The sequence below is a fragment of the Crocuta crocuta genome, unplaced genomic scaffold (assembly GCF_008692635.1).
Source record: "Crocuta crocuta isolate KB4526 unplaced genomic scaffold, BGI_CrCroc_1.0 scaffold70, whole genome shotgun sequence".
NCBI lineage: Eukaryota > Metazoa > Chordata > Mammalia > Carnivora > Hyaenidae > Crocuta > Crocuta crocuta.
This window is the reverse complement of record NW_027528417.1, coordinates 16,752,870-16,767,563: the sequence shown is the minus strand read 5'-3', so window position 1 is coordinate 16,767,563 and position 14,694 is coordinate 16,752,870. Positions and strand designations below refer to the sequence as shown.

The 14,694-nt window shown below is 36.1% G+C and overlaps 1 protein-coding gene across 1 annotated transcript in view; it reads left to right on the top strand.

Moving 5' to 3' along the window:
* The window catches only part of VPS8 (VPS8 subunit of CORVET complex), a 259,051-nt gene that overhangs the window by 121,640 nt on the left and 122,717 nt on the right, over positions 1–14,694 (top strand). Inside the window, exons 29-33 of the mRNA XM_077754439.1 lie at positions 1,159–1,278; positions 2,354–2,410; positions 6,089–6,171; positions 6,910–6,994; positions 7,769–7,867. Coding sequence (XP_077610565.1) covers positions 1,159–1,278; positions 2,354–2,410; positions 6,089–6,171; positions 6,910–6,994; positions 7,769–7,867 — 444 coding nt within the window. The remainder of the gene's footprint in view (positions 1–1,158; positions 1,279–2,353; positions 2,411–6,088; positions 6,172–6,909; positions 6,995–7,768; positions 7,868–14,694) is intronic.

Genomic DNA, 14,694 nt, shown 5'->3' with positions numbered 1-14,694 from the left:
CAGGCTCCAGGCTCTGAGCTGGCAGTCAGCACAGAGCCCGACGTGGGGCTCGAACCCACGAACCACGAGATCATGACCTAAGCGAAAGTCGGACGCTTAACCGACTAAGCCACCCAGGCGCCCCTCCAGTTATCTTACTTTTAAAAAAATAATTTTTACTTAAGAATAATTGACATACAATATTGTACTAGTTTTAGCTATGTAACATAGTGATTTCAGTATTTACATACATTATGAAATGGTCACCACAGTAAATCTTGTTACCATTTCTCATTATACAAAACTGTTACGGTATTATTGACTGTATTCCCAATGCTGTACATTTCCTTTCTGTATCTTGTTTTATAACTGGAAGTTTGTACCTCTTAATCCCCTTTACCTCTTTTGTTCAATCCTCATCCCCACTCCATCCCCTAGCAACTTGTCAGTTCTGTCTGTTTCTGTTTTGCTTGTTTTGTTCTTTAGATTTCACATATAAGTGAAATCATATGGTATTGTCTTTCTCTGACTTATTTCACTTAGCATAATGTCCATCCATGTTGTAACACATGGTAAGATATCATTCTATTTTATGGCTGAGTAATATTCTATTGTATATAAATACCACAACTTTTAAAAAAATTTTTAATGTTTATTTTTGAGAGAGAGAGAGAGAGTGTGTATGTGTGTATGTGTGTGCAAGTGAACAGGGGAGGGGCAGAGAGAGAGCAAGACACAGGATCCAAGTAGCTCCGAGCTATCAGCACAGAGCCCAGTGTGGGGTTTGAACTCACAAACCATGAGATCATGACCTGAGCTGGTAGGCAGCTTTTTGATAGGTTTACTTTAATTTAATTTAAATTTAACTTTAGTAGGATTCTCTTTTAAGAATTCTAAAGGGAAACATGATTATTTCTTCAAATCCACTTCTCTAACAATTCACTTCTTATCCAAATTGTGCCTAGAAATATGCCAAAAATCATTAAAATGTTTTCCTCTTAGAATATGAATAGTTTTTGCTCCTTCTCTAAGTGGCATTGAACTCAACTGTTGCACAGGCTATAAAAGAATCTTTTCATGAGTCTCCAGTAATGAGGCTCCCTCTCCCCCTTATTTAACAGTATAATTTTGTGTCACACCAGATGATGTATTGAATAAATGGTCTCTTTTGCTCACCAGGTGATGGTGGAGAATTCAGATTTTACTCCCTCACAAGTAGGGTGTCTCTTTACATTCCTTGCCCGGCAGCTTGCAAAGCCTGACAATACCTTGTTTGTAAACAGAACCCTTTTTGATCAGGTGAGTGTCTTTAACGATGAGAGCTAGAATTGTTATTATGCTGTTTACTGTTTATAGAAAAATTCACTGAACTATATAGTTTCTTAATATAAATAAGAAACTAGATAAATGTCTTAGCAGGTGGAAGTCTGTTGACATTTTAATTTGGATGAAATTAGTTGTTCCTTTTAATGTTGTGCCTGGGTAGTATGACTTTTCTTAGTCACTTGGTATCATGGTGGGGGTGGGGTATGACTTGTGGAGATTGGTTTATAGAGATTTTGTTCTCTCAGTTATGTTCTCTAAATTGCCTAGAATTCTTTGCTCAAGATTTTTTTCAATTTAGGAAGTCACCCATCTCCTCGGTAGCAAGTCTCTGATGTTGATCATCTGGAAGAGAGATTACTTTTAGAAAGTCTGTTTTCTTATGAATGACTTTGACTTTGAAGATGTCTCTTAATCCCAGTTAAATAGCTCCTGCATATTGACAGGTGGCAAAGAAAACACTTTCTTTCTGGAGAAAGTTAACAATAATGACTAGCATTTATTGAGCACTTTGTTACACCAGGCTCTCTTCTAGAGTTTTACATGTGTATGTTAACTCCATGCTCCCTGAGTAGCTCTGAAGTTGGTATAGTTGTTACCCCCATTCTGCAGATGGGGAAACTAAAGCCTGGAGAGATTACATCACTCATCTAGGATCATACTTAGTAAGTGTGTTTCTTAGCAGTAAATACTATTATTACATGTTAATAAAGTTGAGACTCAAATTCAAGTGACCTGACTCTGAAGTCCGTGCTTTGCTTGGTCCATGGTATCAGAGATATTAAGGTTAAGGTGTGCTGGTAGCTCTGCCTTCCAGCCATGTTTCTGAACAGTAAAGATAAGATACATATTAAATTGATAGCATACTTGAGCCTGCTGTGCGATATAATAGTTTAATCAGTTGGGAAGATACCATCTATTTGTGGTATTTGTTATGGCTAAGTATGGATGAATTGATGATATAGAAGGGGTAATTATTGTTGTTTTCATTATACAATGTTATAGCATGCATGCTAGTATCCAGTAAAAAAAATACCTTTCCTGTGACCAGGTCCTTGAATTCCTCTGCAGTCCTGATGATGATTCCCGACACTCTGAAAGACAGCAGGTATGAACCCCTGGAACTGTGACTGCTCAAGTGTGGGAAAGAGGACAGATTAAGCAGGAGAGAACCATTCTGTGCTAGACCTCATGAAACAAGGGGAAAAGAAATTGTGCCAAACCCTAATACTAAGTTAAATAGTGGCAACTAGAAAATAGTGTAGATGGTTGTTAGGAGTACATTTATAAAGAATTCATATCAAACTAAATTCCTAGGCAGACTGGACCTGTCTTGCATTCAGCATGACCTCAAAGTGAATACTTCATCCTTCTCCATTAAGTAGCAACAGTTGGCACCTGTTGTATCCTGCTTTCCACCAGGGCCATTTATCTGATAACCCCTCCTAGCTGCAAGGCCATTTATCTGATAACCACTCCTAGCTGCTTAGTTCTGAAACTGAAAGGCTGCAGGATCTTGAGTATTGGGACATTGAACTTTGGGAGTACTTTATAGCCCCACTGCATTTGGGCTCAACATTTCTGGAGACTAGAATCCGTCTGTCCCTCCGCTAATCACTGTGAGATAGTAACTGTTGGATTACCACTTTTTTCTTCTTACTTAGGCCACTTTCTCGAGAGTCTCTTCTAAGAGTAGGATTCTTTCAAAGCTTACCCACTATAATTGTGGGCACTAAGAGAGTCAACCTATTTAAAATTTATGGCTAGACTTTGTCAGACAAGCAAGCTACAAAATATAAGCACTTTGAAAGCGACACTAGTCTTTTTTTTTTTTTTTTTGTAATAGTGTACAGCTGGGAGGTTGAGACTCAGCTAAAGAACTTAGGATCGCAGCAGTGACCCTTTTCTCCTCACAGCTGTGGCCCAATGACTGCCACAGTCTGACTATTTTAGGAAGATAAGATAGCTGCCAAAATTTTGATTACCTCAAATTATATTGAATGTAAATAATAATGTGGACCCCTCACTTTGCCCCTATTTCTCTCTTGGCAGGAAAAGTGGATCATGGTGTTGCTATGTACAATGATCAAGACTTAATATAAATAACTAAGATAAAGAGAAATAAAAACCAAATCTAAATGTAAACATCAAACCTTGAAAAGTAGTCCTTGTATAGTAATGTTCTATTATCGGGAGTCTCCTTTGAGACTATTTGAGTTTTTTCTTGACTCATTTGAGAAATAGAGAAGTAAAACTGGTGAAGTAAATTGCTTAAGTTCAAAACTAAGATAAGAACCCAATTCCTTTCATTCTAATCCAGCACTCTTGTACTATATGTTATATATAAAATTCTGCATCTGCAGTATTTTTTATTGTTTTCTAGTGGTGTACTGATAAAATTTTGACAGCTGGTTCCCCAGGTGTAGTTCTGACATGCATGTTAGTTGATATGTTCACTATTTAATGAGTACGATGAAAGCACTGGAATGAAAGCATGGCAGGACTTCACCCAGTCCTCAGTGACATCTTTGCTGAATTGGTTCTTGAATACTGGAAACGTAAGGCCTTAATTTTCTGTGCTACGCAGTGTGATGATTATGATGTGCACACTTTTAAATTTGATGGCCTTATTAACCTTGTTTCCATCACTCTCTTAGCCAGGGATTGGCATGGCAGGTTTTTGTTTTTGTTTGTGTTTGTTTTTGTTTTTCTATAAAGGACCAAAGAGTAAATATTTTAGGCTTTGTGGGACACATATGTTCTATGTCACACACTTGTCTTTTTGTTTCACAGCCCTTTAAAAATATAAAATAGAGCAACCCCTGATTTTTATAATGTGTGCCAGTTTCCACAGTACAAGTACTCCCACCGTGGCTGATTTCAGCCTGCCAACATGATGTCACTGAACATAGAATTGGGAAGAGATGCACAGTGCCGAACCCTCGTATAATATTTCCACCACATAGATGCAGTAACTAACCTCGAGAGCATACACAGTAACATGTAGTAAGATAATTATGAAGTAGTGAGTTGTATTAATTGCCTTTTTTAATTTAATTAATTATAAGTTTATATAATTTAATTTTTAACAAATACTGTTTAACAACTGGCTTATACAGTTCCTGAAAACTTAACAATCAGCTCTATTGAGTTGGTAAGACCGGCTCCAGCAATGGCATTTCTATCATGTTATTCCAAATTGAGGCCCCCAGTAGATGAGTTCACTCCATAGTTGTATACAACAGTACATTATAATGCTCAAAGAGGACTGAATTAGGATTCCGAACAGAAAAGTTTGGATAGGTTTTATTTCTTTGCCTTTTTATCTTTTCTTAACTTGAAAGTAATGAGTTTCCTGGGGTGCTTGAGTGGCTCAGTTGGTGAAGTGTCCATCTGTGGCTCAGGTCATGATCTCACAGCTTGTGAGTTCAAGCCCTGTGTCAGGCTCTGTGCTCATAGCTTAGAGCCCGGAGCCTGCTTCAGATTCTGTGTCTCTGTCTCTCCCCCTCGCTCATGCATGCACTCTCTCTCTCTGTCAAAAATAAATAAGCATTAAAAAAATAAAAAATAAATAAAATGATCAGTTTTCTGTGTTAGAAAAGTACTTTGTTAAATGTTTTCCTGAAGTTCTGGGAAGGGTTATGTTACTCGGGATTCCGAACTTAAATATGATAGAGAGCTTTCTCATGCTGGTCTAATGACTGTGTAATGATTCTGTTATATTTTGAGTTTTATTTTAAAATATTGATGAATCAACCTCAACATCCTATTCACTTTTTTATTCAGCTACCTGGTGTGGTTAAAGCTTAATTATAATAACTCCTGTGTGTGTGTGTGTGTGTGTGTGTGTGTGTGTGTGTGTGTGTGAGAGAGAGAGAGAGAGAGAGAGAATGTGTGCGTGTGCACCATAGTTGATTTTAACCACATTAAGTGTACATTTCAGTGGCTTTAAGTATATCTCGTGCATTGATCATCACCGTCCATCCATAGAACTTTATCTTCTTAAATTGAGTCTCCCCATTTAGCAGTAAGCACTAACTCCCCATTAACACCTTCCCCAGCCCCTGACAGCCACCATTCTACTTTATGCCTCTATGAATTTGACTGCTTTGGGGTACCTCATATAAATGGAATCATACAATATATATCCTTTTGTGACTGGCTTAGTTCACTTAGCATAATGTTTTTAAGGTTCATCCATGTTATATCATGTGTCAGAGTTTTATTCTTTTTTAAAGCTGAATAATATTCCATTATATGCATATAACATAATTTGTACATCCATTCGTCCATTAATAGACATTTGGATTGTTTTTACCTTTTGGCTCTTATGAATAATGTTACTGTGAAAAACCCTAATGTTTATGTAGAAAAATTAACATGTAAGCATGGATACTACCTATGGGCAATAGATTTTAAAGAACCATGAGACATGAAAGCGCCAGACAAAAATTCACTTCTTGAAAGAATATATATGAACATTTTTGGCCTAGTGGAGGGTCAGTTAGATATGCTAATAAGGATTTATTTGCAAACATGGTGCTGTTTCTTCCATGTTTGAAAAACAGAGCCATTTATCTTTTTATAAGACTTAATTACAATATGACCAGCATCATAAGGGAAACTCCTGGTGCCTCATACATGGGAAATCTAACTTGAAACATCAACTAACAAAACAAAACAAAACAAAAAAGTTAACATTTTGTGTGGCTGAATGGACTCTTACAGAGCTAGTGAATAAAAGTAGATTCCAAGGTGTTTTTACTCATTTATTTTAAATGTTCAGGTCCTTTTAGAATTGCTGCAGGCTGGAGGCATAGTTCAGTTTGAAGAGAGTCGGCTCATCCGCATGGCAGAAAAAGCAGAGTTGTAAGTTGTTTTTAAGGCATATATTAGTTCCCATAGAATTACTAAGTTACACATCTCTAACTGGAAGTGCAGTTTATTGATACATTGACAACTTTTAATTAAGAAAAGCTATGCAAATAACAAAAAAACTAAGTGCAAAAGTTTTTGTCTTTCAAGTCTAGAAATGGGTAAGATAAATTTGCAGAAGTCAACAGTAAGTTTGAAGTTTGTACATTTGTTTTGTGTGAAAATGAAATAACAGTCTTATGATTTATTATTTTAGTTTCATTTACTTAAAATTTCCATCATTTGATAGATTTTTGAGTCGCCTTATTCATATACCAAACAATGCAGAATTTAACATAGCAAATGAGATATGATATTTTAATGCTATTATTTATCTGATTTGTTGAATATGTCATTTGACATATTTAATTGTCAACAGAGGAACTTCATATAGTTAATTAATTGATGACTAATATTTTAACTGCTTTTTATGTGATACATTGTTGCTTTAACATTTATTTTGTACCCAGCTTTGAAATTTCTTCTAAACTTAGTATTCAGCAACATCTTAACCCTGTATTTAGAGAAAAGGCAGATACTCTTCTCCCTTAGATACTGTAACTTCATTTCACAGTAGAAATCAAATCTACTGTATTCATTTTTCTTAATACTAACTTCTATGAACAAACTTCTTGAAACAGTAATAACCACCTGCCTATTTGGTATTCTGAACTTTTTCCGTTTATGTTCTAGCTATCAAATTTGTGAGTTTATGTATGAACGAGAACACCAGTATGACAAAATTATTGACTGCTACTTACGTGATCCACTGAGGGAGGTGAGTTATGAGACTACTTTACCCTTTTTTCTTATTTGGTCTTCCTCTCCCCTTATTGAGTAGAAATAACTATTAAGTAGGTATAACTATTCAGTACACTTGTTGGGACATGTTTGCTGATTCAAGGTTTTTTTTTCATTTATTTAACAGATTTTTTTATCAAGGGCCTGCTGTTAGCCAAGTATACATTGATCATTAAAACATATATTTTCCTGTAATTTTAGAACTTAGAGTTTAGTGATGGAGACTGACGGTAAGGAAACCATATATATAATCACAGATTGTGATGAGTGCCAGGAAGGATAAAATGGGTGCAACTTGAGAAAATGTTGAGGGAACTGACTTCCACAGAGCACCCAGGAAAGGAATCTCAGAGGAGGTGACATATAGACTGAGTTTTGGAATTTTAGATGAAGCCAGTCAGGCAAGAGCCAGTGGAAAATATTCCAAGATAGGGGTAAGAATAACACAAAAAGGCGGGAATGGTGTGGGAGATTAAATTGGGAATGTGGATAGGGACCACCAAAGACCAAAAGTAAGATGTTCTTTCATTAGCTTGATGAAATGGAGACCAAAATTAATTGGAATGGATTTTCTACTGCCAGGAGTCTATCCTAAACTTTAAACAACTCATTGTCAGTTTTCTAGCAGTTTAACTATCTACAAGTGGTTTTCCATCTCCAAATGATAGATACTTACCAAGACAGGTACAGATAGTGACTCGTATTGCTTCAGTGAATGAATGAATAAATTATATCGTCTTGTGTTCTTCAGGAAGAAGTCTTTAACTACATTCACAATATCTTATCCATTCCTGGGCACAGTGCAGAGGAGAAGCAGTCTGTATGGCAGAAAGCAATGGATCATATCGAGGTGCTGAGTCAACAAAACTTCTTAAACTTCTCAATTTGGATGGATGTCTCCCAAATTAAGTGTATGCTAACTAAGCAGTAGCAGGTGTCATATTATAAAGTTGATCTACCTGAGAATTAACTTTTTTCAGATAACTTATTTCACCTCATATTTGTATTCTTAAAGTCCATGTCATATACAATATATTATATCATAACTTCTGAAAATAACCCAAGTTCAATCAGCTGGTTGACAAGCTGGAATATTAGTGAGTTCTAATGACCTTCTTAGAATGATTCTGAGAGTAGTACTGATCTTTCCACCTAATATGTGATAGGGAACCATTCCCCCCAGTCACCCAGTGGACTTTTAGAAACATTACTGCAGTGCATTATTCTCTCTGATATATTTCCCTCTCTGTATGTAACAGAACATTTCTGGTTTTCTTTATGCATGCTTTTTTGCAAGAATACGGGAGTTGACTTTAGAGCAAGAAGGTCCTTTTAAAAAACAAGCTTATAAGATGCTTAAATGGAGAGACTAATAACATGTGTGATGAACGTGTGATCACAGTGAATCTGAAGAGAGGCCCCCAAATCTGTCCTCACATTCAGTTCCTTAGATTCATCCTGTACACAACACCTCAGAAACCAACAGATCTAGTAGGTTTTTTGAATCTGTTCTGTTTTAGGGATTACTGATAGTTGAAAAAAAAAAACTATGACAAAAGATGCTTAGGTAATCCTAGTTTTGGAGATAAGAGATCTACAAAGTCTTTCTTCCTGTAGCAAGGATCAAATGATGGGGGAACTTCTGGTGATGGGTTTAGAGAGGTAGTGAGAGATATGATTATTCAGTATCTTTTTAAAAATGTCATCCATATGGAAAATGATAAGAAAGGATGAGCTCTGAAACTTTGAAGAAACATTACTTGTGATGTGAATTCTTTGTTCTAGTTCCCAGTGGTTGTAAAGTTTAGAGAGATCAGAAATGTGAACAGCATCTTATGGGAAACATGTGGTGTGAAAGGTGGTACAGTCAATCACCAGATATGTGGTCTGAAGTCACTGGCACACTTTTTTTTATCTGTAGGACTGAGAACATATATGTTATTTAATGTTACCATATTCCTGCTAACAAGAAGATGAATGCATATATCTTGGTGGAAAGAACTCAAGGAAAGGTTTCCCTATTTTCAGGTGTATCTTTTTTCCTTTAATCATTTTGTATTCTTTTTCCTTTCATCATCCCCTTTGTCCCCACAGTTACATTATGGCTCATTCTTCATTTCACTTCATCTACATTATGCAGTGGTTTGAGCACATGGACTCCAGACATCGGAAAATGGAGCTCTGTCTCTGCATAATGTGACACGTGATGAATTAATCAATGAGCAAACAAATTACTCAGCAGAAAACTCATACTGGAGAAACAAGAAGGGTTTTTGCTGCACAACAGTTATTTCTTCTGACTGTTTTCCCCACATCTGCACATTTTTTCACCTTGAGCTTTTTAATATCTCTTATGGCCACAATTAAAAACATACAGACTTTTTGTTGAAGGACTTCTGTGGCTTCAGTAATGTGCATAAAGACAACATTCAATGTGTAGGGGGAAACATCCTCATAATAAAATTTTCTGACAATATACACAGTGTATGGATGTCTTACTACTCTGGGCTTATAGACTCTTGTGAGAATCTAATGAAAGATTTGGACCTGTGGCACATAATATTGTGCATGTGCACAGGTACGTAGTTTTGTTTCTTACTGCAGGGATCCACAGACTGCCTCAAAGGCATCCTTAGGTTTGGTCTGTGGATTCTAGGTAAAGAATTGCTGGTTTTGATGCTTTTTCCAATATGGACAAAACATGTTTCATTAGATTTTTAAGAATATTTTTCATTTTAAAATATAAAACCATCTCAAAGAAGTGCATAAAACAAATACACAGTTTAATAACGCATTTAAAAAGCAAACGTGCCAGGCCCAGATCAAGAAATTAAGTTACTTACAATACACCAGTCTCTTTTTGTGTATCCTTTCTTGAGTAGAGTCTCTTGCCTCCCCTAATATGCCCAGGATCCTGGTTTTTCTGATAATTTCCTGACTTTCTATTTATTGCTACTGCACATGCCTGCATCCCTAAAAAAACATATGTTTGTTTTGCCTTTTTCTGAACTTTAGTAAGTGAAGTTCTACTCTATGAAGTTTATACATTCTGTTGTAGGTAGCTGTGGTTCACTTTAATTCTTGCGTAGTATTCCATTTTACAAGTATATCACATTTTATTCATGTCTACTGTTAGTGAACATTTCTATTGTTTACAGTTTCTATTAAAAATAGTCATTCCGTGATTATCATACATGCATCTCAAGCATTTCTTGAGAGCAGTCTAGTGTTACAGCATCAGCTGAGAACTTGATAGAAGGTGCTTTCAGTCTTCCCTCAGACCTAGTGGATCAGAAACTCTGCAGTTGGGGCCCAGTAGTATGGTTCAGTAAGCCCTTCAGGTGATGTTGATGATACATGCTAACATTTGACAATCTCCGCTCTAGGGCCTAGAATTGCCTGTTAATACCCATATCTTCAACTTCACCAGTTGCTGGCATTGTATGAGATTTTCCATTAGCTCTGTATCCTTGTTAAACTTTAAAAATTTGCCCATCTAGGGTACCTGGTGGCTCAGTTGGTAAAGTGTCCAACTCTTGATTTTGGAGCAAGTCATGATCTCATGGTTCATGAGTTTGAGCCCTGCGACTGGCTCTGTGCTGACAGTGCAGAGCCTGCTTTGGATTCTCTTTCTCCCTTTTCTGCTGTCCCTCCTCTGCTCTCTCTCTCCCTCTCTCTCTCTCAAAAGAAATAAATAAACTTAAAAAAAAAAATAAAATTTTGCCAATCCAGTGTATGTATAAGGGTATTTTATTATATGCAAAACTTGCATACCCTTAGTTACTAATGAGATTGATAGCCTTTCATTTTTTATTGGCCGTTTAAGTTCGCTTTCTGTGATGTGTCAGTTCAAGTCTTCAGCTCATTTTTCTATTAGAATGTTTCTTGTACTTATTGATTTATAGGAGAATTTTATGTATCCTGGATATTTGGGTTTTTTCGTGATACATGTTTTGGTTATCTTCCACTCTGTGACTTTTTTTCTGCAGTTCTTTTTAAGAACAGTTTTTTTTTCCTTCAGTAGTCAAATACTCAATTTTTTAGAAGAAAAAATTCTCCTATATTATTGTCTAAAAGCTTTCTTGTTTGTTTTGTTTTTGTCTTTGAATCTTAGGTCCACTTGAAAGCAGTTTTTGTACATGATGTAAGGGGAGTGTCCAATTAATTTTTAAAAGATGGATGCCCAATTTTCCCAGCAACAGTTAGTTATTTTAACAGGTTACCTTTCTCCACGTTCAACAGTGTTACTTTATCGTGAATATATCAAGGATGAATATGTTTCTTTTTCAGCACTCTACTCTGTTTGACTGCTCTCTTTGTCTCTGCATTGGTGCCACACTATTAAATATTACCGCTTTATAATAAATCTTGACATCTTTAGGGAATATTGGCCATTTTTTAAAAATGTATTTATTTTGAGAGAGTGAGTGAGCACATGTGTGTGAGTAGGGGAGGGGCAGAGAGAGAGAGAGAGACAAAGAGAGGGAGAGAGAAAATCCTAAGCAGGCTCTGTGCTGTCAATGCTGAGCTGAATGTGGGGCTCAGATCCACAAATACTGAGATCATGACCTCAGCCAAAATCAAGAGTTGGACATTTAACCGACTGAGCCACCCAGGCACCCCAGGAGTATTGGCTCTTCTTGACCTTTTATACTTTTATTAATTTCTAAATTTTAATTCAAAAATTAAATTTACAATTTAATTCATATATTTAACACACTATATTAGTGCCACGTGTACAATATAGTGATTCATCAGTTCTGTACATTACTCCGTGCTCATCATGCTGAGTGTACTCTTTAATCACTCATACCCCCATCCATCTCTGTTCTGGTAGTCATCAGTTTTCGATAGTTTTTAGTTTTTTGGTTGGTCTCCTTTTTCCTTTGTTTTGTTTCTTAAATTCCACATGAGTGAAATCATCTGGTATTTGTCCTTCTCTGATTTATTTCACTTAGCATTATACTCTCTCCATCCATCCATGTTGTTGCAAATGGCAAGATTTCGTTATTTTTATGGCTGAGTAATATTCCAGCATATTTCAGTCTATACCATCTTTTCTTTATCCATTAATCTGTCGAAGGACACTTGGACTGCTTCCATAATTTGGCTATTGTAAATAATGCTGCAGTAAACATAGGGGTTCATATATCTTTTCAGATTAGTGCTTTCATATTCTTTGGGTAAATACCCCATAGTGGAATTACTGGATCATATGGTAGTTCTATTTTTAATATTTTGAGGAACTTCTACACTGTTTTTCACATCAGTGTGCATTCCTACCAACAGTGCATGAGGCTTCCTCTTTCTTCACATCCTTACCAATGCTTGCTGTTTCTTGTGTTTTTGATTTTAGCCATTCTGACAGGTATGAGATGATACCTCATTGTGGTTTTAATTTGCAATTCCCTGAGCTTCTTTTCATGTGTCTACTTGCCATCTGTATGTCATCTTTGCAGAAATGTCTGTTCATGTCTTATGGCCATTTTTAATTGGATTGTTTGTTTTTTTGGCATTGAGTTATATAAATTCTTTATGTATTTTGGATACTAACCCTTTATTGGATATGTCATTTGCAAATATCTTCTCCCATTCAGTAGGTTGTCTTTTAGTTTTGTTGACTGTTTCCTTTGCTGTGCAGAAGCTTTTTATTTTGATGAGTCCCAATAGCTTATTTTTGTTTATGTTTTTCCTCTTGCCTCAGGAGACATATCTAGGAAAATGTTGCTACGGCCAATGTCAGAGAAATTACTGCCTGGGTTCTCTTGTAGGATTTTTATGGTTTCGGATCTCACATTTAAGGCATTTATTTTTTAGTTCATTTTTGTGTATGGTGTAAGAAAGTGGTCCAGTTTCATTCTTTCGCATGTAGCTGTCCAGTTTTCCCAGCACCATTTGTTGAAGAAGCTGTCTTTATTCCATAGCATATTCTTGCCTCCTTTGTCAAAGATTAATTGACCATATAATGGTGAGTTTATTTCTGGGTTCTCTATTCTGTTCCTTTGGTTTGTGTGTCTGTTTTTGTGCTAGTCCCATACTGTCTTGATTACTAATGCTTTGTAATACAGCTTGAAATCTGGGATTGTGATACCACCAGTTTTGTTCTTTTTCAGGGTCTTTTGTGCTTTCATGCAAATTTAAGTATTATTTGTTCTAGTTCTGTGAAAAATGCTTTTGATATTTTGATGGGGATTGCATTAAATCCATAGATTGCTTTGAGTAGTAGTATGGATGTTTTCACAGTATTCATTCTTCAAATCCATGAGCGTAGAATATCTTTCCATTTGTTTTCGTCATCTTCAGTTTCTTTCATCAGTGTTTTATAGTTTTCAGAGTGTAGGTCTTTTACCTCCTTGGTTAAGTTTATTCCTAGGTATTTAAGTATCTTGGATGCAGTTATAAATGAGATTGTTTTCTTAACTTCTTTTCTACTTCACTATTAGTGCATAGAAATGCAATGGGTTTCTATATATAGATTTTGTATCCTGTGACCTTCCTGAATTCATTTATCCATTCTAGTAGTTTTTGATAGAGTCGTAGTGTTTTCTGTAATATATAGTATCATGTCATCTGCAAATAGTGAAAGTTCTACTTTTTCCTTACCAGTTTGGATTCCTTTTATTTCTTTTCCTTGTCCGATTGCTGTGGCTAGAACTTGTAGTGCTATGTTGAATAAAAGTGGTGAAAGTAGACATCCTTCTCATGTTCTTGATTTTAGGGGAAAAGCTCTCAGTTTTTCACCATTGAGTGTGATGTTAGCTGTGGATTTTTCATATGTGGCCTTTATTATGATGAGATATGTTCCCTGTCAGTGTACTTTGTTGAGGGTTTTTATTATGAACAAATGTTGTACTTTCTCAAATACTTTTTCTGCAGCTAATTGAAATGGCCATACGGTTTTTATCTTTTTTTATTTTTTATTGATGTGATATATCACGTTGATTGTTTTGTGAATATTGAGCCACCATTGCATCCTGGGAATAAACCACATTTAATTGTGGTGAATGATGCTTTTAATATATTGGTTCAGTTTGCCAATATTTTGTTGAGAATTTTTGCATCTGTGTTTGTCAGAGATATTGGACTGTAGTTCTGTTTTTCATAGGGTCTTCATCTCATTTTGGTATCAGGGAATGCTGGCCCATGGAATGAATTTGGAAGCTCTCCTTCCTTCCCCTTCTGATTAAAAAAAAATTTTTTTAATGTTTATTTTTGAAGAGAGAGAGACAGTGGGATCAGGGAAGGGGCAGAGGGAGAGAGAGGGAGACACAGAATCTGAATGAAGCAGGCTCCAGGCTCTGAGCTGTCAGCACAGAGCCTGACATGGGGCCTGAATTCACGAACCGTGATGAGATCATGACCTGAGCTAAAGTTGGATGCTCAACCGACTGAGCCACCCAGGCACCCTTTCCCCTTCTGATAATTTGAAATCGTTTGAGAAGAATAGGTTTTAGCTCTTCTTTAAATGTTTGGTAGAATTCACCTGTGAGACCATCTGGTCCTGGACTTTGGTTTGTAGGGTTTTTTTTATTACTAACTCGGTTTCATTGCTGGTTATAGGTCTGTTCAAATTTTCTGTTTCTTCCTAATTCAGTTTTGGGAGATTATATGTTTCTAGGAATTTATCCATTTCTTCTAGGTTGTCCAATTTGTTGTCATACAATTTTTCATAATATT